General features: G+C 43.4%; 1 protein-coding gene across 2 annotated transcripts in view; it reads right to left on the bottom strand.

Moving 5' to 3' along the window:
- LOC106573628 (NT-3 growth factor receptor) overlaps positions 1-26,589 on the bottom strand; it is a 288,867-nt gene that overhangs the window by 114,664 nt on the left and 147,614 nt on the right. For both annotated transcript variants that reach the window (XM_014148852.3, XM_014148855.3), the window contains exons 4-7: positions 24,676-24,744; positions 5,826-5,980; positions 5,259-5,401; positions 3,547-3,688 (exon numbers count right to left, since the gene is read on the bottom strand). In XM_014148852.3, the coding sequence (XP_014004327.1) occupies positions 3,547-3,688; positions 5,259-5,401; positions 5,826-5,980; positions 24,676-24,744 (509 nt within the window). The remainder of the gene's footprint in view (positions 1-3,546; positions 3,689-5,258; positions 5,402-5,825; positions 5,981-24,675; positions 24,745-26,589) is intronic.

Genomic DNA, 26,589 nt, shown 5'->3' with positions numbered 1-26,589 from the left:
AATTGAGAAGAAAATCAGCCATTCAGCCACAAGAGCATTAGTGAGGTCGGGCACTGATGTTGGGAGATTATGCCTGGCTCGCAGTCTGCATTCCAATTCATCCCAAAGGTGTTCGATGAGGTTGAGGCCAGGGCTCTGTGCAGGGCAGTCAAGTTCTTCCACATCGATCTCGACAAACCATTTCTGTATGGACCTCGCTTTGTGCACAGGGGCATTGTCATGCTGAAACAGGAAGGGGCAATCCCCAAACTGTTGCCACAAAGTTGGAAGCACAGAATCATCTAGAATGTCATTGTATGCTGTATCGTTATGATTTCCCTTTACTGGAACTAAGGGGCCTAGCCCGAACCATGAAAAACAGCCCCAGACCATTACACCAAGCTCCACCAGTTAGCACTAAGCATAAGGGAAGTTTTCCTGATATCCTCCAAACCCAGATTCGTCCGTCAGACTAACAGATGGTGAAGCGTGATTCATCACTCCAGAGAGCGCGTTTCCACTGCTCCAGAGTCCAATGGTAGCAAGCTTTACACCACTCCAGCCGACGCTTGACATTGTGGATCGTGATCTTAGGCTTGTGTGTGGCTGCTCGGCCATGGAAACCCATTTCATGAAGCTCCTGACGAACAGTTATTGTGCTGACGTTGCCTCCAGAGGTAGTTTGGAACTCGGTAGTGAGTGTTGCAACTGAGGACAAGCAACATTATTGCGCTACGCGCTTCAGCACTCGGCAGCCCGTTCTGTGAGCTTGTGTCGCCCACCAATTCGCGGCTGAGCCGTCGTTTCTCCTAGACATTTCCACTTCACAATAACAGCACTTACAGTTGACCGGGGCAGCTCTAGCAGGGCAGAAATTTGACGAACTGACTTGTTGGGTAGGTGGCATCATATGACGGTGCCACTTTGAAAGTCACTGAGCTCTTCAGTAAAGCCATTCTACTCCCAATGTTTCTCTATGGAGATTGCATGGCTGTGTGTTCAATTTTATACACCTGACAGCAACGGGAGTGGCTGAAATAGCCGAATCCACAAATTTGAAGGGGTGTCCACATACTTTTGTATATATAGTGTACATGTATAATCTATTCACTCTGTCCAGCTTGCTAACGGTCATTGAAACGAATGCTAGACAGTCAGGGGCATCGGAAATTCAAAAAGCTATGGATTAAGGACAAGTCTTAGCAAATTTTGACAGTGAGGAAATATAATACATTTGAAGCGCGGCCCTCCATACCTCGGTGAAGACCGAATGCTGACCGCAAGGTAAAATTAGTTTGACACCTCTGGGCTACAATCTATAAGAGGGAGTTTATGATCAGTAGTCAGACATCAGAATGCAAGGGAGATTGCTTATTCCTTAAAGCTGGAATTCTTAATTGCTACATCCATTTTTGGACTTATAAATTAAGGATATATACCCATTGATTCTTGAAGAATATAACTTATACATGCCTCATAAGCTTAGCTTGACTGTCATACCCCATCAGAACCCAAACTACATGTGTTTTTTATAACAATGTTTGTAAACAATGCAAATGTAAAAAAAAAAACACTGAATAGCCTCAAAACATGGTTAAATCTATAATGTTCATATCATAGATGGTCAGTCCTTGCAACCATAGCTCTGTCAATGAATTTGAGAGTGGTTACACTTCTCCAGGCCCATCCCTCAGCTTTTTACCAAAACACAAGCGAGGTGACTGCTTTTTTTACTGTTTCAATTAAGAATTCTAGCTTGAATTCTAGCTTTTTAATCATTTTACACATATACTGTAAAATACCACTAGTCTACTTTACAGGAGAATGTGACAAAGCAAAAACTCATTTTTAGAAATGTTTGCAAATGTATTAAAAATAAAAACAGATATACATTATTTACATAAGTATTCAGACCCTTTGCTATGAGACTCGAAATTGAGCTCAGGTGCATCCTGTTTCCGTTGATCATCCTTGAGATGTTTCTACAACTTGATTGGAGTCCACCTGTGGTAAATTCAATTGATTGGACATGATTTGGAAAGGCACACACCTGTCTATATAAGATCCCACAGTTGACAGTGTATGTCAGAGCAAGACCCAAGTCATGAGGTCGAAGAAACTGTCCCTAGAGCTCCGAGACAGGATTGTGTCGAGGCACATTTCTGGAGAAGTGTACCAGAAAAAATTCTGCAGCATTGAAGGTTCTCAAGAACACAGTGGCCTCCATCAATCTTAAATGGAAGAAGTTTGGAACCACCAATACTCTTCCTGGAGCTGGCTGCCTGACCAAACTGAGCAATCGAGGGAGAAGGGCCTTGGTCAGGGAGGTGACAAAGAACCCGATGGTCACACAGACAGAGCTCCAGAGTTCCTCTGTGGAGATGGGAGAACCTTCCAGAAGAACAACCATCTCTGCAGTGCTCCACCAATCAGGCCTTTATGGTAGAGTGGCCAGACGGAAGCGACTCCTCAGTTAAAGGCACATGACAGCCCGCTTGGAGTTTGCCAAAAAGCACCTAAAGGACCCTCAGGTCATGAGAAACAAGATTCTCTGTTCTGATGAAACCAAAATTGAACTCTTGGCCTGAATGCTAAGCGTCACGTCTGGAGGAAACCTGGCACCACCCCTATGGTGAAGCATGGTGGTGGCAGCATCATGCTGTGGGGATATTTTTCAGTGACAGGGACTGGGAGACTAGTTAGGATTGAGGGGAAGATGAACGGAGCGAAGTACAGGGAGATCCTTAATGAAAACCTGCTCTAGAGCACTCTGGACCACAGAATGGGGCAAAGGTTCACCTTCCAACAGGACAATGACCTTAAGCACACAGCCAAGACAATGCAGGAGTGACTTCGGAACAAGCCTCTCAATGTCCTTGAGTGGCCCAGCCAGAGCCCAGACTTGAACCTGATCGAACATGTCTGGAGAGACCTGAAAATCGCTGTGCAGAGACGCTCCCCATCCAACCTGACAGAGCTTGAGAGGATCTGCAGAGAAGAATAGGAGAAAGTCCCCAAATACAGGTGTGCCAAGCTTGTAGTGTTATACCGAAGAAGACTAGAGGCTGTAATCGCTGCCAAAGGTGCTTCAACAATGTACTGAGTAAAGGGTCTGAATACTTATGTAAATCTGATATTTCTGTTTTTTATTTTTAATACAATTGCAAAGAAATTCTAAAAACCTTGTTTTGCTTTGTCATTATGGGGTATTGTGTGTAGATTGATTATATATATATATATTTTTATATATATATATATATATTTTTTTATCTTTATGAATCTTAGAATAAGGCTGTAATGTAACAAAATGTGGAAGAATGTGTAACACAATTTGAGGATTAAAATGTAATTAAACGTTGGCTGCATATAAAAGCTAAATAGTGGTGTAACAAGGTGCTTGACAACATCTGCAGCAATCATGGGCTGACTATGATCTGAATATTTGCATTCTGTACATGCATTGGAGAGTGAGCTGAATATTGGCTCCATCAAACAGCAAACACAGTGTTTGCGATGTGCAATTTGATAAATACAAACTTTGAAGTGGAATTGGTTATCACTACGTACAATGGACAGTGAGCTGAATGGAGGTGTTGGCCATCCCCACTTTGTTCTCTGCTATACAGGTCAGCATGTAGAAGTTGTCATCACGACTCACGTTGACCAGGGTCAGGTTGATGGAGTGGACATTGGGCCAGTACACATTGGACTGGCAGAGCAGGAGAGAAAGAGAGAGGAGTGAGTGATACAGTAGGATAAAGATAAAGGTGCTTGACAACCTCATAGCATAGCGGCAGACAATCTCCATTAAGGATTTTAGATGTAATATTCTGCATGTTATGCATTTTCAGAGTTTCAGAAAGCTGTGAAATCAGAAACACACAATTGGACATGGACATGGACTTTCTGTATTGCACAACAACTAAATTCCAGAACTAACTGGAATCTAAATGGCACTGACCCTGAAGTTGTACTGTAGCTAACACAAACTCCAAGGTCACAAGCCAAGTAGTTTCATGCAGCTAGATACACACAAATCACAATGGTACATTACATGACCAAAAGTATGTGGACACGTGCTTGTCGAACATCTCATTCCAAAATCATGGGTATTAATATGGATTGGTCCCCCCTTTGCTACTATAACAGCCTCCACTCTTCTGGGAAGGCATTCCAGTAGATGTCGGAACATTGCTGCTGGGACTTGCTTCCATTCAGCCACAAGAGCATTAGTGAGGTCGGGCACTGATGTTGGGAGATTAAGCCTGGCTTGCAGTCTGCGTTCCAATTCATCCCAAAGGTGTTTGATGAGGTTGAGGCCAGTCAAGTTCTTCCACACCAATTTCGACAAACCATTTCTGTATGGACCTCGCTTTGTGCACATGGGCATTGTCATGCTGAAACAGGAAAGGGCCTTCCCAAAACTGTTGCCATAAAGTTGGAAGCACATAATCGTCTAGAATGTCATTGTATGCTGTAACATTAAGATTTCCATTCACTGGGAGCCCGAACCATGAAAAACAGCTCCAGACCATTATTCCTCCACCAAACTTTACAGTTGGCACTATGCATTGGGATAGGTAACGTTGTCCTGGTATCCACCAAACCCAGATTTGTCCGTCGGACTGCCAGATGGTGAAGTGTGATTCATCACTCCAGAGAACGCGTTTCCACTGCTCCAGAGTCCATTGGCGGCGTGCTTCACACCACTCCAGCCAACGCTTGGCATTGCACATGGTGATCTTAGGCTTTTGTGCATCTGCTCGGCCATGAAAACCCATTTCATGAAGCTCACGCCAAAAAGTTATTGTGCTGACGTTGGTTCCAGAGGCAGTTTGGAACTCGGTAGTGAGTGTTGCAACCGAGGGCAGGCAATTTTTACGCACTACGCGCTTCAACATTCAGCAGTCCCATTCTGTAAGCTTGTGTGGCCTACCACTTCGCGGCTGAGCCGTTGTTGCTCTTAGACGTTTCCACTTCACAATAACAGCGCTTACAGTTGACAGCAGCTCTAGCAGGGCGGAAATTTGATGAACTGCCTCCTATGACGGTGCCACGTTGAAAGTCACTGAGCTCTTCAGTAAAGGCCATTCTACTGCCAATGGAGACTGCATTGCTGTGTGCTCGATTTTCTACACCTGTCAGCAATGGGTGTGGCTGAAATAGCCGAATCCACTGATAAGGGGTGTCCACATACTTTTATATATATAGTGTACAACCCAGTGATCAGTAGAATAACAGAGTGCATTGTGTGTCCCCTGGTTTGTCCCCTAGCCCACCTGGTGAGTGTTGATGGAGTGGAGGTCATTGACGGTCCAGTCCACCTCAGGTAGGGGGGATCCAGATCCATTACAGGTGACGGTGACTCTGTCCCCCTCAACAACCGTGAGGTTAAAGTGCGTCACACTGATGTCTGGCAGGTCTGAGAGACAGAGAGAGAAAGGGGGAGAGAGGGAGGGAAAGCGAGAGAGAGAGACACACAGAGAGAGAGAGACACAGATAGAGAGACACAGAGAGAGAGAGAGAGAGAGAGAGAGAGAGGGAATACAATAGAACCTAGACACAGCACACTTGAAATTCTCACTGAGACACTTTGAGCTATTGTAAATTCTATTTGGGAAAGGGAAAGGAAGGAACAAGCAGAGTTTCAGAATAGTGAGTTGTCATGACTCTTTTTGGCCGGCTGTCATGAGATGAGTTATGACAGGCGTTTAGGTCATTCTTATGAATTCGATGTGAATAGTCTAGGCTCTATGACAGCCACTCCAAGTAAAGTGCTCCCTATTATTCTACCATGGGATGATTGAGGAGTGTGGAGCAGGGAACGTGGCGCCAGTGGTTCGTACCACAGAGTGAGATATTCATAGCCTGCAGAGGGATCTTGGAGGCTCCGTTGTTGCAGAAGAGTTGCTGGGTGTTCAGGCCAGCCTCCCCTCGCTGCTGCCACAGCTGAATCCAGCGGATATCACAGCCACACTCAAACACCACTTCTTCCAGCCTCCTTTGAAGAGAGAGAGAGAGAGAGAGAAAGAGAGAGAAAGAGAGAGAGAGAGAAAGAGAGAGACAGAGAGAATAAAAAATATATGTTGAGAAACAACACAATGCATCTGTGGTCATTTACTGTCAGGACAGGCAGAAGTAGGTGAAGGACAGTCTTATCCTCCAGACCAGCCCCAAACATTCATCACACTGTGCCTGGGGAGGAACTGGAGACCCTCCATCTCATCTCCAGGCCAGGCTAACCGTAGGCTGGGGCTGGAAGCGGGTGGATATGATTTGGACTTAGCCCTTCCCTCAACAAACACAGGACCTGCACCAGCCCTGGCTAAATCAATATTGTCACATTAATGTGAACGACACGGATGAAAAATTTGAAAATGATAGCAGGGAAGAGTAAAGGTCTTCTTTGTAGAACCACCCAGAGCAAATACACTTTTAAATTCATGTGCTTTGGTGGGTGACCGTGAATTTCAATATTGAAAATAGAATATCACAGTGCTTGAGCATGAGCACATACTGTACAGTAAGACTCCTATTATTTTAACAAAGGATTAATGAGGGTTGGAGAACAGGAGGGGTGTGATGTTCATACCCTGTGATGCTCCACACATTAATAATAATATGAATTATTAATCATAATTATCCCCTTAAACAACACGCCTAACACACTCCCACCCACAACCCCCCTCACACCCCAGCTTTCCAGATCCTCACACCCAGGCAGCTCCTGTGATGAGGTGTGGTGTTCTGATGAGACAGACTGGGTATCACTGTTAGCTCAGACTCTGCTGCTTCAAACAAGCCTTTATACGACATCATGTCATTTCCTCTATTTTACCCCTTAAGATACATTTGTCCAGACATTTCTTATTCATTAAGATAAGGAGAATGGGTCAAATGAATAGTCCTCACAATGCTCATATCATAATAAAATATTGAACGTGCCCATTGTATTCTTTCTGTCTTTCATCCACATGGGAAAACTACTTTCCACTTTTGACATCTTTTCTGACATTATTATCACATTTGTTACATTTGTCCATGGACCAGAGAAGACTATGAAGTGGCAGTTAGCATGTCTAATCCCTTTAGTTCCACATGATGTGCACCCTGCTTCCTGCAGCCTGGCTGCCTGCTGCCTGCTTCCTGCTGCCTGCTTCCTGGCTGCCTGCTTCCTGCTGCCTGGCTCTCTGAGGGCCTAGTGGGTAGTACAGCGCAGCATACTGGATCCAACATATGGAAAGAGAGATAAAACACCTGGACCTGGAGGACATTTCATTAACATGATCTTAGCTAGCTGTGTGCTTGCATACTTATTGATTCACAAGTTGACAAAAGACAGATAACCTTTCTGATTTACAAGATGGGGTCAGAGATCGCGTGTGAAAAGCGGAGTGTGCATGCCAAATGGACATCGCAGCCATCGCTATACACTACGTAACACGCAGGTCTGGATGGGAGGGAGAGTCACTCACAGAGACCTTTTCTGTTGTCTTTAAATGATGATGTATTTGCCTGCAATACATGGACTAACTTGGTTTTGTGCAGTATTGTGTGTTCTGTGCTGTCCAAGGACAGAGTACCCTGGGTTCACTTTTCCATGTGTGCATTAAGCCGCTTTGAAGAATGGTGATCAAAGGCTTCCTACAGTACTTACAACATAAATAAAACACCTTTATGAAGTGTGTGTGTGTGTGTGTGTGTGCGTGCGTGTGTGTGTGTGTGTGTGTGTGGGGGGGGGGGGGGGGGGGGCAGCACAGGTTGGTGGCACCTTAATTGGGGAGGACAGGCTCGTGGTAATGACTGGAGTGGAATCAGTGGAATGGTATCAAACACATGGTTTCTATGTGTTTGATGCCATTCCATTTGCTCTGTTCCAGACATTATTATGAGCCTCCTCTGGTAGGCAGATGGCCTCTTTTATTACTCAGTATCATCACAACATACCTATGAAAATATGTACTTAATTAAAAACATAGAGACAATAACCAGAGGATAGCATGATATAAAGATAGCCCATGGGGAGTTTGGCCACAGCACTGACTTACTGATTATGGCCTGTGAGAATAGTAATTTGCATATCTTCTACTAACCTGAATAAAACATCAAATTAACCTTTGGAAAGGTCAAGGTGGCGTGCAGCTAGGAACACACTTGGGAGTCCAGTAGCCTATATGCTGAGCTGAGAATGGCAAATCACATATAACTTAATCATGGTTATGTATCTCCCGTTATGTATTATACATTAGTAACTGCTTTAAAATGGCTAACTTAGCATGTGACAGGTACGGAGGGACATTGGATACAATATGTGACAACAGAGAAATGCATACATAAATATATTTTTATCTCTTTTGTACAGTATTGTACATGGAATTATGCGTGACAACAGAGAAATGCATACATAAATATATTTTTATCTCTTTTGTACAGTATTGTACATGGAATTATGCGTAGGGAGGTGTGGCCTGAATACAAATAGCTCCCATTTTCAAGGTGGACTGGGAATTGATCAGCCTGCCACATACACTTACCAGGATAAATGAGACACAAGGGTTTTTCATCAGTTAAAGGTAAAGTTGGTGATGCCCAATTTAACAAGGTCCCTATAGTATGTGAGTGTTCAGTAAGTGGCAATAGCTATGCCAGATATAAAAGATTGCCCATTAACTACACTGTGCGGTATTCTCTAGGCAAGCTGGCTAAATGTTAATGTTATCTGTACACATTTGATAACGAGTTAGGCCATATTTGGTGAAATCCCAGTGCAGGACTTATGCAGTCTCCCTGCAACAAAGGAATATGGCAAAATCAAATGACGATGACATAAAACATTTACTGACCTGCAATCACTTAGCTTTCTAATCTATATATGCAGTTGGAGAAATCAATCTCAGTTTACAGATGTGGACCATATTGGAGAAATCAATCTCAGTTTACAGATGTGGACCATATTGGAGAAATCAAGCTCAGTTTACAGATGTGGACCATATTGGAGAAATCAATCTCAGTTTACAGATGTGGACCATATTGGAGAAATCAATCTCAGTTTACAGATGTGGACCATATTGTAGAAATCAATCTCAGTTTACAGATGTGGACCATATTGTAGAAATCAATCTCAGTTTACAGATGTGGACCATATTGTAGAAATCAATCTCAGTTTACAGATGTGGACCATATTGGATAAATCAATCTCAGTTTACAGATGTGGACCATATTGGAGAAATCAATCTCAGTTTACAGATAAATCCAATAACATTTCTCTAACATTTCCAATAATGTTTTTGTTTTTTTTGGGGGGGGGGGGTAATTATTTGAAATTATTTGAAAATGCTGAGATTACTCTATCCACATGCATACAACTAAATTGAATTTAGGTGATCTCCCCACACGGTGCAGTGAATATATCAATGATCTGGCATTGCCAAGGGGGAGGATTAAGCCCAGATGAAGAGCAGTGGCTAATTAAAGGCAGTGAATATGAATAGAACAGGGGCCAGGGATGTAAACCCCTACCTTCCTCCTCCTAGATTACAGAACCATGAGGATGACAGCAGGCTTCTCTCTGCTTGGTCTCATTACCTTTCCGGTGACGTCTCAAACATTCTTGGAGCCAGGGATTGAATTGGCTTCCCTGCACTGTTAATATGATCCCCATATGAGAGGCCATTGCTTAATAATATGGTAATTACAGATTTAAGTCCACCTGTCCCCATAATCTATTTATTAATCAAACTGGGTTTCACGTAGAATTCATGCTCAGCCCATCAGATAAGCAACTGGGACATTTACAGTTATCTTCTTTACTTTTGAGAAGTTATGCAGTTTAACTAAAAAAAGCCCAGAATAAAGACTTCTTCAGAAAATACTATACATGAATGATGTACAAAAATGTAACTATCTATGACAATGAACAAAGGCAAAACAGCTCTGACATCTCCCTGAGCGTCAAGCTCAAATTGCACATCATTATTTTCAAATGTGGACAAAATTGCCAACTCCAAAGCATGGTAAATCACTTATCTCTTTCGATCCATATGGATGCTGTGGCAATAGGCCAAACAAAGAACAAGATGTCTGAAGACACGCTATGTTCTGGTTATACATCCTTATATGAATTGTTTTGTTGATTCTGATACAGTGACAACATGCTGTCAATCTGTCACTGGCTTTGAAAGCAAACTGGGGGTGGAAAGAGTTGTCAATGATCCCCATTCTAAATGACATGCGTGGATGCCGGTCTGTAGTACTGCTGAGGGAAAGTGATGCTCAGTCAGGCATGAGAGCTGTTTCAACAACCACAACCAGTCACAGAAGTGGTAGAAGGAGAAAGGAAGGAAGGAAGGAAGGAAGGAAGGAAGGAAGGAAGGAAGGAAGGAAGGAAGGAAGGAAGGAAGGAAGGAAGGAAGGAAGGAAGGAAGGAAGGAAGGAAGGAAGGAAGGAAGGAAGGAAGGAAGGAAGGAAGGGGGGTGAAGGTGTGGGAGACGAGGTGAGATTGACGTCTCAATGTGTGGGTGAGTGAGACAGTGTTGTGGCCTGGGCTGATGCCCTGGTATATGTATCAAATGGCCAGGCAGGCAGACACTGGTAGGCAGCACTGATTATATTGAGCTCCTTGACCAAGCCTTGGTGTCGATGTCTCCACTGTGACAGAGGGCTGTAAGGGTGTTCTGAATGCCTAACACAACATGAGCCACAGAGCAGACACACAGCCAGCCACGCCGTGTTGTCGGTCCACACTTGGTTACTCCCAAGCTTACTGCAAGCTCGGTTTTCCATCTAAAATCCAGATTTCATAGAGATGGATATTCCCTCCAGTCAGTTCCTGGCTAACAACTACTGTATAGAAAATGCATGAGTCCCATCTTCAATGACCAAGAGATGCATTTATCCCTGAAACACATGTTACCGTACGATGACAAAATGATAACAAATTAGTAAAGAATCAGAAGGGATGGCAGGGAGCACCAATCAATAGAAGCGACATCGTTATGAGTGCATGAACATTTCTACATACAGTACATTAACCTTGTTCCCTCCAGTCCTCTTTGCTGAGCAGCTTATTATCTCTATCCGCTGAGCGACCACCTCAGGCTAACAATCAATATTACAGCAGGATTGGTATTATTCAGTGAATGCAGGTTTACATCTCCAGCTATGTATGGAGCGGCATATGTTTGGCTCTGCATTCGCTTTGATCTTGGTAGTATGAATAATAACAGCCTCATATCACAGTTGTGTCCAAACAATACCCTGTTATTTCTTATTTTACTTAAAACTTTTTTTCTGACGAAGCTACAGTGTAGGCTTTAGAGAGTTGTTAGTTACATTTTAGTCCTGGCTTGGTGTTTGGTGTTGGGGTTTGTCGGGGTTAATTGTAGTAACCCCAAAGAGAAAGCATGGGTCATGTGTAATCATGCCAGCAGATGGACATGCCAGCTCTGAGCTTTGGGGCATGCACATGGGTGAATGACTGGCACCTAACACATTAACACAAAACACCCTGCTCTTCTTATTCCATCTCAGCTGAAAATGTGTTCCTTTCATGTTGGTAGAGCCAGAGACGCAAGAATGTATTTTCATCAAGAATATATATATATAGTTCAGAAATGCACAATTTGAAGTTATTGCACTAGAGATAATGACAAAAGTATTTTGTAATACTCTGTGAATTGTCTGCCTTTTACAGATTAAGGATGAGTAGCCTACGTGCAGCCATTTCCATGACTGATCAAACTAATCAGAACAGTCCTATGAAAGGACTTACAGGATTTAGCTATCACAGTTTAGTCTGTTATAAAGTAACACCTCATCACAGAGACACCATTGACTCCAGTGATGAATACATGCCAATTCAGACATGAAGCGATGCACACCTAATTATTTCGGGATTTTAATTAAGAGGCCGATCATTAGAGATTCCACTCCCACGACTAATCACAGTGGACTTTTTGCCTCTGTAGTCCCATCCAGGCATCCAGGCAGCAGCTATTAAAATGGACATTAAATAAATGGGGATTGTGCTACTGCCCTTTCCATTCTTAATGCTGTTTCCCTTTTTCTAACCTTGTGTTGTACCCAGTTTTAGCCAGAATGAAGTGAAGTCCCAACAGAAAGGAGCGGAGCGGTTTCTCTCTAATTGGCTGTGCCAACATTTGGATGTATAGGCAGAGTTTGGCTAATGGACACCACCTACACAGTAGTCAATGTAGGCAAAGTATGCCATCATCATGTTCCAAGATTACTTTCCCTTAACTTGGTGAGAAAATGATGTTCTTTCAAGGGACGCTAAAGCATGAAGGCACGAAAACTGACATGATTGTATTGTTTTGTGTCTTGCCTGATCTGACGGGTTCTTAATAATACCATTGGAAAGGAAACAGCGGTCAGAGAGCGTTCTGCGGTGAGCGAGTGTTGTGCCTTTTCCTTTCCAATGATGTTTACACATTTTTAGGTTGCACCACGACTCACGTTGGTTGAGCACTCTCTACCTCTTTCCATTCTTAATAATACCAATAATGTTTTAAAATAGATGTTTTAAAATAGATGATCTCTTCACACTGACTAACACAGACATGTCCTGGCTGATCATAAAGGTCTTTCTATAGAGCCCATGCAGGATTAAAGAAAGGTCATCAGTATAAAGGGGATCGATGACCCTCCCAGCCCCTGGCAAAGCAGCTTTGTGGCCACATAGAAAATGTTTGTTGACACTGGTGAATGTGCCTTTGTGCTTGTGCTGTAAATAATATTTTATCGTATCATCATCCTTGGAGCAGCTACAACAGATTTGCCATTTAGCAATCCCCGTGCTCTGATGCCATTTACAGGCCTTGTAAGTGGTTGGGCTGTGCGAGCAGTGTCTTTAGCCCAGCTCCCTTGGCTAAAAGACACAGACTAAAATAAGGTAATATTATATTTTCTTGAAGCGCTATAAAGCCCCAGAAAAGAGTGTCAGGCCATTGTGAGCCATCCATCTCATCAGGCCTGTCTTCAACCCCCAGCAGCAAGACAGATAGACACTCAATGGAAAGCCATCAGAAGAAGAGATATAAAACTGATCTTGTCTTTTATGAATGCAATATATAAGACCGAGTTAGAGTGTTGCCATCAAACATCCACATAGAGAGAATCTCCTATGGGAAACTATTTATTGCATAGTACAGGGCCATAACCAGCAAATGTATGATTCAAATAAAACATTTCTCATGCAAGAATCTATCAAAAAGGCATTATGTGAGATATAAATATAATACTGACGGGTAAAATATTTGTTATTGCAGGTTATAGAGGTTATGCAAAAGCATCTAAAGAATAAGTCATTTGGAAATACTGTAAATAAAACACTACTTCCACAATAGGATAAAACATACAGTGTTTAAGTATATATACAGTACCAGTCAAAAGTTTGGACACAACGACTCATTCAAGAGTTTTTCTTTATTTTTACTATTTTCTACATTGTAGAATAATAGTGAAGGCATCAAAACTATTAAAAAACACATATGGAATAATGTAGTAATCAAAAAAGTGTTAAACAAATCAAAATATATTTTATATTTGAGATTCTTCAAATAGCCACCCTTTGAGTTGATGACAGTTTTGCACACTCTTGGCATTCTCTCAACCAGCTTCACCTGGAATGCTTTTCCAACAGTGTTGAAGGAGTTCCCACATATGCTGAGCACTTGTTGGCTGCTTTTCCTTCACTCTGCGGTCTAACTCATCCCAAACCATCTCAATTGGGTTGAGGTCGGGTGATTGTGGAAGCCAGGTCATCTGATGCAGGACTCCATCACTCTCATTGGTCAAATAGCCCTTACACAGCCTGGATGTGTGTTTTGGATCATTGTCCTGTTGAAAAACAAATGATAGTCCCACTAAGTGCAAACCAGATGGGATGGCATATCGCTGCAAAATGCTGTGGTAGCCATGCTGGTTAAGCGTGCCTTGAATTCTAAATAAATCACAGACAGTGTCACCAGCAAAGCACCCCCACACCATCACACCTCCTCCATGCTTTATGGTGGGAACCACACATGCAGAGATCATCTGTTCACCTACTCTGCGTCTCACCAAGACACGGCAGTTTGAACCAAAAATCTCAAATTTGAACTCATCACACCAAATGACATATTTCCACCGGTCTAATGTCCATTGCTCATGTTTCTTGGCCCAAGCAAGTCTCTTCTTCTTATTGGTGTCCTTTTGTAGTGGTTCATTTGCAGCAATTCGACCATTAAGGCCTGATTCACTTGCCTAGTTAAATAAAGGTTAAATAAATCAAATAAAAAATACAATTTAAGCAGTCTCCTCTGATTAGTTGATGTTGAGATGTGTCTGTTACTTGAACGCTGGAGCATTCATTTGGACTGCAATCTGAGGTGCAGTTAACTCTAATGAACATATCCTCTGCAGCAGAGGTAACTATGGGTCTTCCTTTCCTGTGGCGGACCTCGTGATGGCCAGTTTCATCATAGCGCTTGAAGTTTTTTGCGACTGCACTTGAAAAAGCTTTAAATGTTCTTGACATTTTCTGGATTGACTGACCTTCATGTCTTAAAGTAATATGGGCTGTCATTTCTCTTTGCTTATTTCAGCTGTTCTTGCCATAATATGGACTTGGTCTTTTACCAAATAGGGCCATCTAATGTATACTACCCCTGCTGTGCCTTGTCACAACACAACTGATTGGCTCAAACATATTAAGAAGGAAAGAAGTTCCACAAATTAACTTTCAACAAGACCAACCTGTAAATTGAAATGCATTCCAGATGACTAACTCATGAAGCTGGTTGACAGAATGCCAAGAGTGTGCAAAGCTGTCATCAAAGCAAAGGGTGGCTACTTTTAAGAATCTCAAGTAAAAAATATATTTAGATTTGTTTAACAGTTTTTTAGTTACTACATGATTCCATATACACTGCTCAAAAAAATAAAGGGAACACTTAAACAACACAATGTAACTCCAAGTCAATCACACTTCTGTGAAATCAAACTGTCCACTTAGGAAGCAACACTGATTGACAATACATTTCACATGCTGTTGTGCAAATGGAATAGACAACAGGTGGAAATTATAGGCAATTAGCTAGACACCCCCAATAAAGGAGTGGTTCGGCAGGTGGTGACCACAGATCACTTCTCAGTTCTTATGCTTCCTGGCTGATGTTTTGGTCACTTTTGAATGCTGGCGGTGCTTTCACTCTAGTGGTAGCATGAGACGGAGTCTACAACCCACACAAGTGGCTCAGGTAGAGCAGCTCATCCAGGATGGCACATCAATGCGAGCTGTGGCAAGAAGGTTTGCTGTGTCTGTCAGCGTAGTGTCCAGAGCATGGAGGCGCTACCAGGAGACAGGCCAGTACATCAGGAGACGTGGAGGAGGCCGTAGGAGGGCAACAACCCAGCAGCAGGACCGCTACCTCCGCCTTTGTGCAAGGATGAGCAGGAGGAGCACTGCCAGAACCCTGCAAAATGACCTCCAGCAGGCCACAAATGTGCATGCGTCTGCTCAAACGGTCAGAAACAGACTCCATGAGGGTGGTATGAGGGCCCGACGTCCACAGGTGGGGGTTGTGCTTACAGCCCAACACCGTGCAGGACGTTTGGTATTTGCCAGAGAACACCAAGATTGGCAAATTCGCCACTGGCGCCCTGTGCTCTTCACAGATGAAAGCAGGTTCACACTGAGCACATGTGACAGACGTGACAGTCTGGAGACGCCGTGGAGAACGTTCTGCTGCCTGTAACATCCTCCAGCATGACCGGTTTGGCGGTGGGTGAGTCATGGTGTGGGGTGGCATTTCTTTGGGGGGCCGCACAGCCCTCCATGTGCTCGCCAGAGGTAGCCTGACTGCCATTAGGTACCGAGATGAGATCCTCAGACCCCTTGTGAGACCATATGCTGGTGCGGTTGGCCCTGGGTTCCTCCTAATGCAAGACAATGCTAGACCTCATGTGGCTGGAGTGTGTCAGCAGTTCCTGCAAGAGGAAGGCATTGATGCTATGGACTGGCCCGCCCGTTCCCCAGACCTGAATCCAATTGAGCACATCTGGGACATCATGTCTCGCTCCATCCACCAACGCCACGTTGCACCACAGACAGTCCAGGAGTTGGCGGATGCTTTAGTCCAGGTCTGGGAGGAGATCCCTCAGGAGACCATCTGCCACCTCATCAGGAGCATGCCCAGGCGTTGTAGGGAGGTCATACAGGCACGTGGAGGCCACACACACTACTGAGCCTCATTTTGACTTGTTTTAAGGACATTACATCAAAGTTGGATCAGCCTGTAGTGTGGTTTTCCACTTTAATTTTGAGTGTGACTCCAAATCCAGACCTCCATGGGTTGATAAATTGGATTTCCATTGATTATTTTTGTGTGATTTTGTTGTCAGCACATTCAACTATGTAAAGAAAAAAGTATTTAATAAGATTATTTCTTTCATTCAGATCTAGGATGTGTTGTTTAAGTGTTCCCTTTATTTTTTTGAGCAGTATATGTTATTTCATAGTTTGATGTCTTCACTATTATTCTACAATGTAAAAAATAGTAAAAAAAACAAACAAAACAGGAATGAGTAGGTGTGTCCAAATGTTTGACTGGTACTGTATATTTAAGAAGTGTATCTGAAGGTTTGATGGTGAAAAAGGCTGGGGAAATGATTGCAGTGTTTTTGGCTTGCTTTTGGATGAGTGTTTTCCTTATTAAAGTGTGACCAACTGGGGATGGTTTTGGTTGCCAATAAGGTCCATTAGAAATCTGTCTGCACTCCAAAAATCATGACTGAAATGAGCAAAGCAAATAGGGAATAACATTTTTGGACTTTGGAGTTCTACTTCTACTTCTTTTTTAACTTTGATCCAGCACTCAATATTCTGGAATTATTTGCGTAGTTAAATAAAGGTAAAAAAACAAAACAATAATAATAATAATAAAGCTTTCATCCAACCCACAAGGATCCATGATAAAATGAGTATGCGGAAATTTGATGTAAAATATTTTCCCAATCGATCACATGGCCAGCAATGAAGACGAACACCAATCCTGCCTGTGCCTTAGAAATAACACATATACTGTATCATACCATATTCAACATCATCTACTCTATAAGCCTACTGTTTTTTTTATTCATAAGATTAAGAAAGTCATCCCAAAACGTTTAGGACCTTTTATCCTTCGCCTGACTCTAAATTGCTACTGCTACTCCTTATTACACCCGGTCTCAGGGATGGCTAACTCTGGAAATTCCTTTAGTCTCTAATGAGTTAGGTAAATCAGCTTTTAGATTTCTTGCACCTTATTCGTGGAACAATCTTCAAAATGTTCTTAAATTTGATGTTCTGGTGCTTTTTCTGTAATTTCTGTAATTCAGGGCTCGTCTTCAAAAGAGACCTTGGTCTCAGTTTGACTCCCTGATAAAATAAAGGTTAAATAAATACATAAATAAAAAATGACCTGCAGTCTCTATATCGGTGTGCATGTGTGTGTGTGCTTGTTAATATATTGTGTGTGTGTGTGTGTGTGTGTGTGTGTGTGCGCATGTGTGTGTGTGTGTGCGCACGTTTGCGTGCGTGCGTGTGTGTGTGTGTCTCAGCTTAGGAAAGCAGCTCATTTGCTAGGCCCGGCTTGGTGAGGGGAGGACAGTGAGATTGGCAGGTCTCCTCTGGTCTCCTCTGCACCCAGCCAGCACCAGGGCTCCTGATGAGGCTGCCTGCCTGTTTCCTCAGAGCTGCCTTATCCACACAGGTAATTTGCCCCTCTGTGATTACACTTACAGGACTGGGGAACAGGGATGCACACACACACACACACACACACACACACACACACACACACACACACACACACACACACACACACACACACACACACACACACACATATGTGCACGGGTTATGCAGGCACACACACACTTTCCCTTTTCACCCTAGTCATCCTGGGTTGAGCACCAAAAAAAGCTGACAGCAATTACCACAGAACACAAGCAGCAGCACACAGTGGTATGGCTGCTGGTGGTTAAGATACACAAGGAGCTGCTGCTGCTGTTGTGCTTTCAGTATCACTCTTACTGTTGCTGTGTTTAGTCTAAGCTGTTAGAGAGGAAACCATGCACACAGAAGCAGTCAGTGAAACAACAAGGTTCAGCAGCGCTAGACCGGAGGCTTCATGCTGTAACACAATGGGTCCATACTTGCGAATATTAGAAAAAGTTTGTTTAACCTGGACCTCCGTCTCAAAATGCACATCAACAAATTACAATTGTAGACGTAGTTGCATGTGACAGAACGCTACATTGTAGCTGTCCACTGGGCACAAACGTCAATTCAATGTCTAATCCATGATGGTTCAATGTAATTTCATTTAAATTATGTGGAAACATCATTGATTCAACCAGTGTGTGCTCCATCAGATAACCTAGCACACGTTAGCCCTATGCTAACCTCACCAGCTGACAGTGATTTCACAAATTCCGCATCAGCCTATCAAAGACCTTTATATCCACCAACCAATGGCATTTCTTAAAATAGTACAACTTGACCCCAAGAGGGATATTTTAAACCATACTCATGGTTTACTTTTGTTCCTCTTGGTCTGCCTCTTGGTCTGCCTCAAGTGTCAAAATTACATGATCATGCGTATTTGTGTAAATGTCTTTATAGTAGTATTTATTTTATATGTATTTTATATAGGTCTGTAATATCTATGTTAATATTTTAAATGTATGTAAGTTGTCATAAGAATAAATCCCACGTCTTTTGCTCATCTGTTTCACACATCCATACATTATTTGCAAGATGGCGTTGCAGTAGGACATGTGTATTTGTCTTTGTCTTATCCCATGTAAATAGCCAGTCTTTTTCATATATATCTTAATCTCACTTTCTATCTACGAACTAAAAATACTTTCCTGCAACCCGCCTCACCCAATGTGGTACGGATCTGCTATTTTTATTCCTTATAACTGGAACTTCCATCAGCAGCTAGCCAGCTAACTAGCTACTAGTCTCTGTTAGCCATGGCTAACGTTCTTCGCCTTTTTCCCAATCATCAGCCAGACTTAGCTCGGACAACATCTGCCAGTCTGCACAGTGCGATATCAACCCAGAGCATATCAGAATGCTTCTCTCTACCATATCACCGGAATCCTGCCACTCTGGATCATTACACCGGATCATTACACCGGATCATCGCAGCTAGCTAGCTGCAAACGAGTGGCTACTGTTAGCTAACGCCTCTGTCCTGAAGCAAGGACCAGCTAGCCTTGAGCTAGCCTCGAGCTAGACCCATATACCAGCTAATTCTAGGGCTACAATACTCCTTTGCCAATTGGCCTGGACCTTTTATTGTTGATACGGAGCCCCGCCGATCCATCACGACTGGACTGCCGACGTGATCGCCCGATGTGGTCTCAACAGGCTATTCTGTTACGATGTCGCCGAAGAACCATCTACTAGCCCCGGCCCGCTAGCTTTTCTGAACACTGTGTCCCCTGCTCGCCTAGCGTAGTAGTGACTACCGAACGGCACCCTGACTCATCTATTGCTGCTCTATTGACCCTATGATCACTCGGCTACACAGCTGATGCCCCATGGACTGTTTCAATAACACGGTACCTCATTTTGTTTACCTGTCGGCTCCAGCCTCGAACTGACCTGCTCTGCCCATTCATCGCAATTTACCATTGCTGTCTTAGCTCTCCTGATTAACACCTGTGATTGCTTTATGCCTCTCTCTAATGTCAATATGCCTTGTCTACTGCAGTCTTGGCGAGTTCTTATTATTTTATTTCACTGTAGAAACCTCAGTCCCGCTCAAAATGCCTTAAATAGCTCTTTTGTCCCAACCCACACACATGCGGAGACCAAACCTGGCTTAACTGGTGCCTCTCACATCGTCACTCAACGCCTAGGTTTGCCTCCACAGTACTCACATGCTACCATACCCTTGTCTGTACATTATGCCTTGAATCCATTCTACCACGCCCAGAAATCTGCTCCTTTTATTCTCTGTCCCCAACGCACTAGACAACCAGTTCTTATAGCCTTTAGCCGTACCCTAATCCTTCTCCTCCTCTGTTCCTCTGCTGATGTAGAGGTTAACCCAGGCCCTGTAGCACCCAGTTCCACTCCTATTCCCCAGGTGCTATCATTTGTTGACTTCTGTAACCATAAAAGCCTTGTTTTCATGCATGTTAACATCCCTCCTCCCTAAATGTGTTTTATTCACTGCTTTAGCACACTCCACCAACCCTGATGTCCTAGCCGTGTCTGAATCCTGGCTTAGGAAGGCCACCAAAAATTCTGAAATTTCCATCCCCAACTACAACATTTTCCGACAAGATAGAACTGCCAAAAGGGGTGGAGTTGCAATCTACTGCAGAGATAGCCTGCAGAGTTCTGTCATGCTATCCAGGTCTGTGCCCAAACAGTTTGAGCTTCTACTATTAAAAATCCACCTTTCCAGAAATAAGTCTCTCACTGTTTCCACTTGTTATAGACCCCCCTCAGCCCCCAACGGTGCACTGGACACCATATGTGGATTAATTGCCCCCCTTTAATCTTCAAAGTTTGTACTGTTAGGTGACCTAAACTGGGATATGCTTAACACCCCGGCCGTCCTACAATCTAAGCTAGATGCCCTCAATCTCACACAAATGATCAATGAACCTACCAGGTACAACCCCAAATCCGTAAACACGGGCACCCTCATAGATGTCATCCTAACTAACTCGCCCTCCAAATACACCTCTGGCGTTTTCAATCAAGATCTCAGCAATCACTGCCTCATTGCCTGCATCCGTAATGGGTCTGCGACCAAACGACCACCCCCATCACTGTCAAACACTCCCTAAAACACTTCTGCGAGCAGGCCTTTCTAATCGACCTGGCCGGGGTATCCTGGAATGACATTGACCTCATCTCGTCAGTAGATGATGCCTGGCTATTCTTTAAAAGTGCCTTCCTCACCATCTTAAATAAGCATGCCCCATTCAAAAAATTTTGAACTAAGAACAGATATAGCCCTTAGTTCACTCGAGACTTGACTGCTCTTGACCAGCACAAAAACCTCCTGTGGCGTACTGCATTAGCATCGAATAGATTTTCAACTTTTCAGGGAAGTTAGGAACCAATATACACAGGCAGTAAGGAAAGCAAAGGCTAGCTTTTTCAAACAGAAATTTGCATCCTGCAGCACAAATTCCAAAAGGTTCTGGCAGACTGCAAAGTCCATGGAAAATAAGAGCACCTATAAGTCTCTATGGAGGTGCCAGAGGGTTCAATTCTCAGGCCGACTCTTTTCTCTGTATACATCAATGATGTCGCTCTTGCTGCTGGTGATTCTCTGATCGACCTCTACGCAGACGACACCATTCTGTATACTTCTGGCCCTTCTTTGGACACTGTGTTAACAAATCTCCAGACGAGCTTCAATGCCATACAACACTCCTTCGGTGGCTTCCAACTACTCATAAATGCAAGTAAAATGAAATGCATGCTCTTCAACTGATCGCTGCCCGCACCCGCCCGCCCGTCTAGCATCACTACTCTGGACGGACGGTTCTGACTTAGAATATGTGGACAACTACAAATACCTAGGCATCTGGTTTGACTGTAAACTCTCCTTCCAGACTCACATTAAGCATTTCCAATCCAAAATTAAATCTAGAATCGGCTTCCTATTTCGTAACAAAGCATCCTTCAACACTCTACTCAGCAAATTGGATGTAGTCTATCACAGTGCCATCCGTTTTGTCACCAAAGCCCCATCTACTACCCACCACTGCGACCTGTATGCTCTCGTTGGCTGGCCCTCACTTCATATTCGTCGCCAAACCCACTGGCTCCACGTCATCTATAAGTCTTTGCTAGGTAAAGCCCCACCTTATCTCAGCTCACTGGTCACCATAGCAGCACCCACCTGTAGCACGCGCTCCAGCAGGTATATCTCACTGGTCACCCCCAAAGCCAACTCCTCCTTCGGCCGCCTTCCCTTACAGTTCTCTGCTGCCAATGACTGGAACGAATTGCAAAAATCACTGAAGCTGGATTCTTATATCTCCCTCACTAACTTTAAGCATCAGCTGTCAGAGCAGCTTACAGATCGTTGCACCTGTACACAGCCCATCTGTAAATAGCCCACCCAACTACCTCATCCCCATATTGTTATTTATTTTTTGCTCCTTTGCATCCCAGTATCTCTACTTGCACATTCATCTTCTGCACATCTATCACCAGTGTTTAATTGCTAAATTGTAATTATTTCACCACTATGGCCAATTTCTTGCCTTACCTCCCTAATCTTACTACATTTGCACAAACTGTATATACACTTTTCTATTGTGTTAATGGCTGTACGTTTGTTTATCCCATGTGTAACTCTGTGTTGTTTGTGTCGCACTGCTTTGTTTTATCTTGGCCAGGTCGCAGTTGTAAATGAGCACTTGTTCTCAACTGGCCTACCTGGTTAAATAAAGGTGAAAAAAACAACAACAAAAAACATAGTTTTAAAAATAGTCTAAGAGGATTTTGGTCTTGTCAAATAGCTGTCATGTACCTCCATTACAATCACTAACAGGTGGCATACACCACTAAACTGGTTAACTGTGAATCTTCGGGGCACAGTAACAGTGGGTTCGAGGCCCTGTTCACTACTGGACCTCAAAGCTCGATTTAAATAACGCATATTTGTTGAAGTGGATGAAGGAGATCAGCTACAATGTAGCGTTCTATCACACGCAAGCAAATCTATGATTGTAAGTGGTTGATGCACATTTTGTGCATGTATGGCACCAATGTGTCTGAGGTCTGTAACAACAACTATTTTAGAATGGCAAAACAATTTAGTCCATTTTTGCCTTTGAGAAGATTAAGCAACTGTATGCCTTCTGCGGCATGATTACAACAAATTACTGCATCTTATGTGAGTATCTCCCAGCACATGTATGTGCCAAATGTATCATGGGACCCATCCCGAAACCCCTTACATCCATTTAAATAATACAAAAAATCACTTGTCATCTTATAACCAGTGAATAGGGGTCTGACTGCTCAGTGCCTAAATGCTTCAGTCGTAACACATCCACAAAAGCAGCAACCTCCATTTCAAACTGACAGGCATGACTCTGATGCACTCTGATCTGGAACGAAAAGCCATCACTCTGCCTGTCTAGTTTTAATCAACAGATGTGATCCCAGGAGAGAGCATGGCACTATGAGGACCAACAGACCAACACTCACCATTAAAGACAGACACAGGGTATTTCCAAAATGGCAACCTATACCCTATATAGTGCACACTACTTCTGACCAGGGCCCATAGGGTGCCATTTCAGACACAGGACCAGAAGCACATCTGCATGCCTCAGCCCTTCTGTGTTTGGTGTGTTTGTCATTGTGCTGACATTCCACAGGGGATGGGAGAGTAAATCATTTAAGAAAAAGGGAGATAAACTCTGTTTCTCTTATCCATTGAATTATGTTTTGTTAGTCTTTTGTTAGGCTCTACGCCACAAAAAAAATAAAAATGAATCAATGTCTTTGTTCCCAATTGGTCGCACGGAAATGGCACTCATTTATAACCGGTTTCATCTTCTTTTCATGAGATTATTCTTTTTGTTCAAGGTGTGCTGTCGAGTGCTTATCACTGAGCCTTTGTTGAACAGTTTTAGTAATTACAGATTAAATACTTTAAGCAGACTCTGAAAGAGTCTGAAATATTTGTGCTTTATCCTTCTAAAAGTCCATACTCTTCAGACGACACATACAGCTAAAATGGCTATGAATAACAATGATAATGGAATCAAAAGGAATATCCATATCAATAAGCACACATGAAAATTACCATCTCTAGAGTCTATAATTCATCTGTGTTTTAAAAACATCCACTTGTTTGTATCTTCTTCACTTAACCCTTCCCATACCCTCTTATCTTACACCTACTTTAGAACTCTTTTCATCAACTGCTGCTCTGCTGTCCATGCTATTCTTACTCTGGTATAACATATCCAAGTATGTATTTGCTAACTATTAGACAAGCAACCCTGAAAAGATGATGGGCCTCCTCAGAAGAGCTGACCTGCTTCCATAACATAAAATACCACATTTAAACCACAACCATACAGCTGCTGTCCTTTTGTTTCCTACGCTGAGCTGGGATGAGCCATGAAAAAGCCTGCTCTCTGCTCTGAGTCAGGACCTGGCTGAGGCTCTCCTATTTAGGGGAAGCACTTTGATTCCTGGGCTGGAGAGGATGGAGGGGATGCCCATGTGTTATAACTCTACGATGGCCATCTCAACGCTAGATAAAATGTTATGTCTTCTACTGGGAGGGAGGAAAGTAGCTCAAACAACTAGAAGATTCAGGTCATAAACACACTGATTTCTGGTATGTTTCTGGACAAACAAGACACCCTGGGCTAGAGGATCACCCGGCCTGGACCTCTCCAAGTTGCACACTTTCATGTCACATCCATTAAATCAACATCAATGATGCAGGGACTATAGAGTTGTTTGTCTCTTCCAATGTTTTTCTTCAGGTTAATTGTTGTTTGGCTTCTAATGGAGGTAGATGGGAATCCATTTGGAAACAATGAAGGTGGGTTGCACACTTAGGATATATCAGGTTTTTATGAAAGTTTTTATAGGTGCACAAGTCCATAAAACAAGATGATAAGTGTACACAGACTTACAGCTCGAAGAGTTGCAGATTCTGGAAGAGTTGCCATGATAATGTGGTCAGAGGGTTCTTCGATAAGTTTCTGTAGAAGAGAGGGAGAGAGAGAAAACACGTGATAAATGTGTTAGTGCTGGACTGTGTGGTCGAGGCTGATGAAGAAAACAGTATCTGAGAAAAGACAAAGCACAAATAAAACAAACTGAAAAATCATCAGGGAATAAGTGGTGCTGGAGGGAACGGAGTAGCCCTGACAATCCAATAAAGACAGACTTGGTCATTTTCAAGACAACAAATTAAATAGAGACAGCGAGGACCTGAGGCCTTCAAATCCAATACAAAGAAGGTGGCTGAAAAGCAGATAAGGCATGTAATCACCAGAGCACCGCTCTAAGATGTTAAACCCTGAAATGGAAGTATTCTTGCAGAGGGAGAGTGAGTGTCCCACAAAGGGATCTATTTGTATTCTGCAGAGGGAGAGTGAGTGGCCCAGCAAGGGATCTGTTTGTATTCTGCAGAGGGAGAGTGAGTGTCCCACCAAATGATCTGTTTGTATTCTGCAGAGGGAGAGTGAGTGTCCCACCAAATGATCTGTTTGTATTCTGCAGAGGGAGAGTGAGTGTCCCACCAAATGATCTGTTTGTATTCTGCAGAGGGAGAGTGAGTGTCCCACAACGGGATCTATTTGTATTCTGCAGAGGGAGAGTGAGTGTCCCACAAAGGGATCTATTTGTATTCTGCAGAGGGAGAGTGAGTGGCCCACAAAGGGATCTATTTGTATTCTGCAGAGGGAGAGTGAGTGGCCCACCAAATGATCTGTTTGTATTCTGCAGAGGGAGAGTGAGTGGCCCACCAAAGGATCTGTTTGTATTCTGCAGAGGGAGAGTGAGTGGCCCACCAAAGGATCTGTTTGTATTCTGCAGAGGGAGAGTGAGTGGCCCACCAAAGGATCTGTTTGTATTCTGCAGAGGGAGAGTGAGTGGCCCACCAAATGATCTATTTGTATTCTGCAGAGGGAAAGGGAGTGTCCCACAAAGGGATCTATTTGTATTCTGCAGAGGGAGAGTGAGTGGCCCACCAAGGGATCTATTTGTATTCTGCAGAGGGAGAGTGAGTGGCCCACCAAATGATCTGTGTGTATTCTGCAGAGGGAGAGGTTGAGGGAGTGGCCCACCAAATGATCTGTTTGTATTTTGCAGAGGGAGATTGAGTGGCCCACCAAAGGATCTGTTTGTATTCTGCAGAGGGAGATTGAGTGGCCCACCAAAGGATCTGTTTGTATTCTGCAGAGGGAGAGTGAGTGGCCCACCAAAGGATCTGTTTGTATTCTGCAGAGGGAGAGTGAGTGGCCCACCAAAGGATCTGTTTGTATTCTGCAGAGGGAGAGTGAGTGGTCCATCAAAGGATCTGTTTGTATTCTGCAGAGGGCGCTTCAGCTGATAACCATGTATTTTTATATTTCGATTTTTGTCATTTAACAGATGCTCTTATCCACAACGACTTACAATTCGAAAAGGTGTGAACTTACAGAAGTGAAAAATTATATGCTACAGCCTGACATACGAGGCTGTGCTCAAGCGCAACGCAATGATGTGAAAATATTGCACCATCAAACTAACACAGTGGGAAGCCCACTAGGGAGCATTCACCCAAGCCCACTCCAACCCTTCTCTGTGAAGAGACAGTGAGCACCAGGGGCTGAATCACTAACAGTGGAGCATAACGAACAGCCCCTCATTATCAATATTCATTGAATACTTCAGATACTTAATACCCTAACACTGCCCTGGTTAGATCCTAGCAGACCTGGCTGACAGATAATCAATGCATTCCACTGCATTCTTACCACTCATCTGGCCCTGGGGACCGGGGGACTGCTGCCTAGCTGCCTGTCTGTCACTGACCTGTCCCCTCTGCTGCTCTGCTCTGC

The sequence above is a fragment of the Salmo salar genome, chromosome 16 (genome assembly GCF_965601325.2).
Source record: "Salmo salar chromosome 16, fSalSal1, whole genome shotgun sequence".
NCBI classification, from domain to species: Eukaryota; Metazoa; Chordata; class Actinopteri; order Salmoniformes; family Salmonidae; genus Salmo; species Salmo salar.
This window is presented reverse-complemented; position numbering and strand designations above follow the sequence as displayed.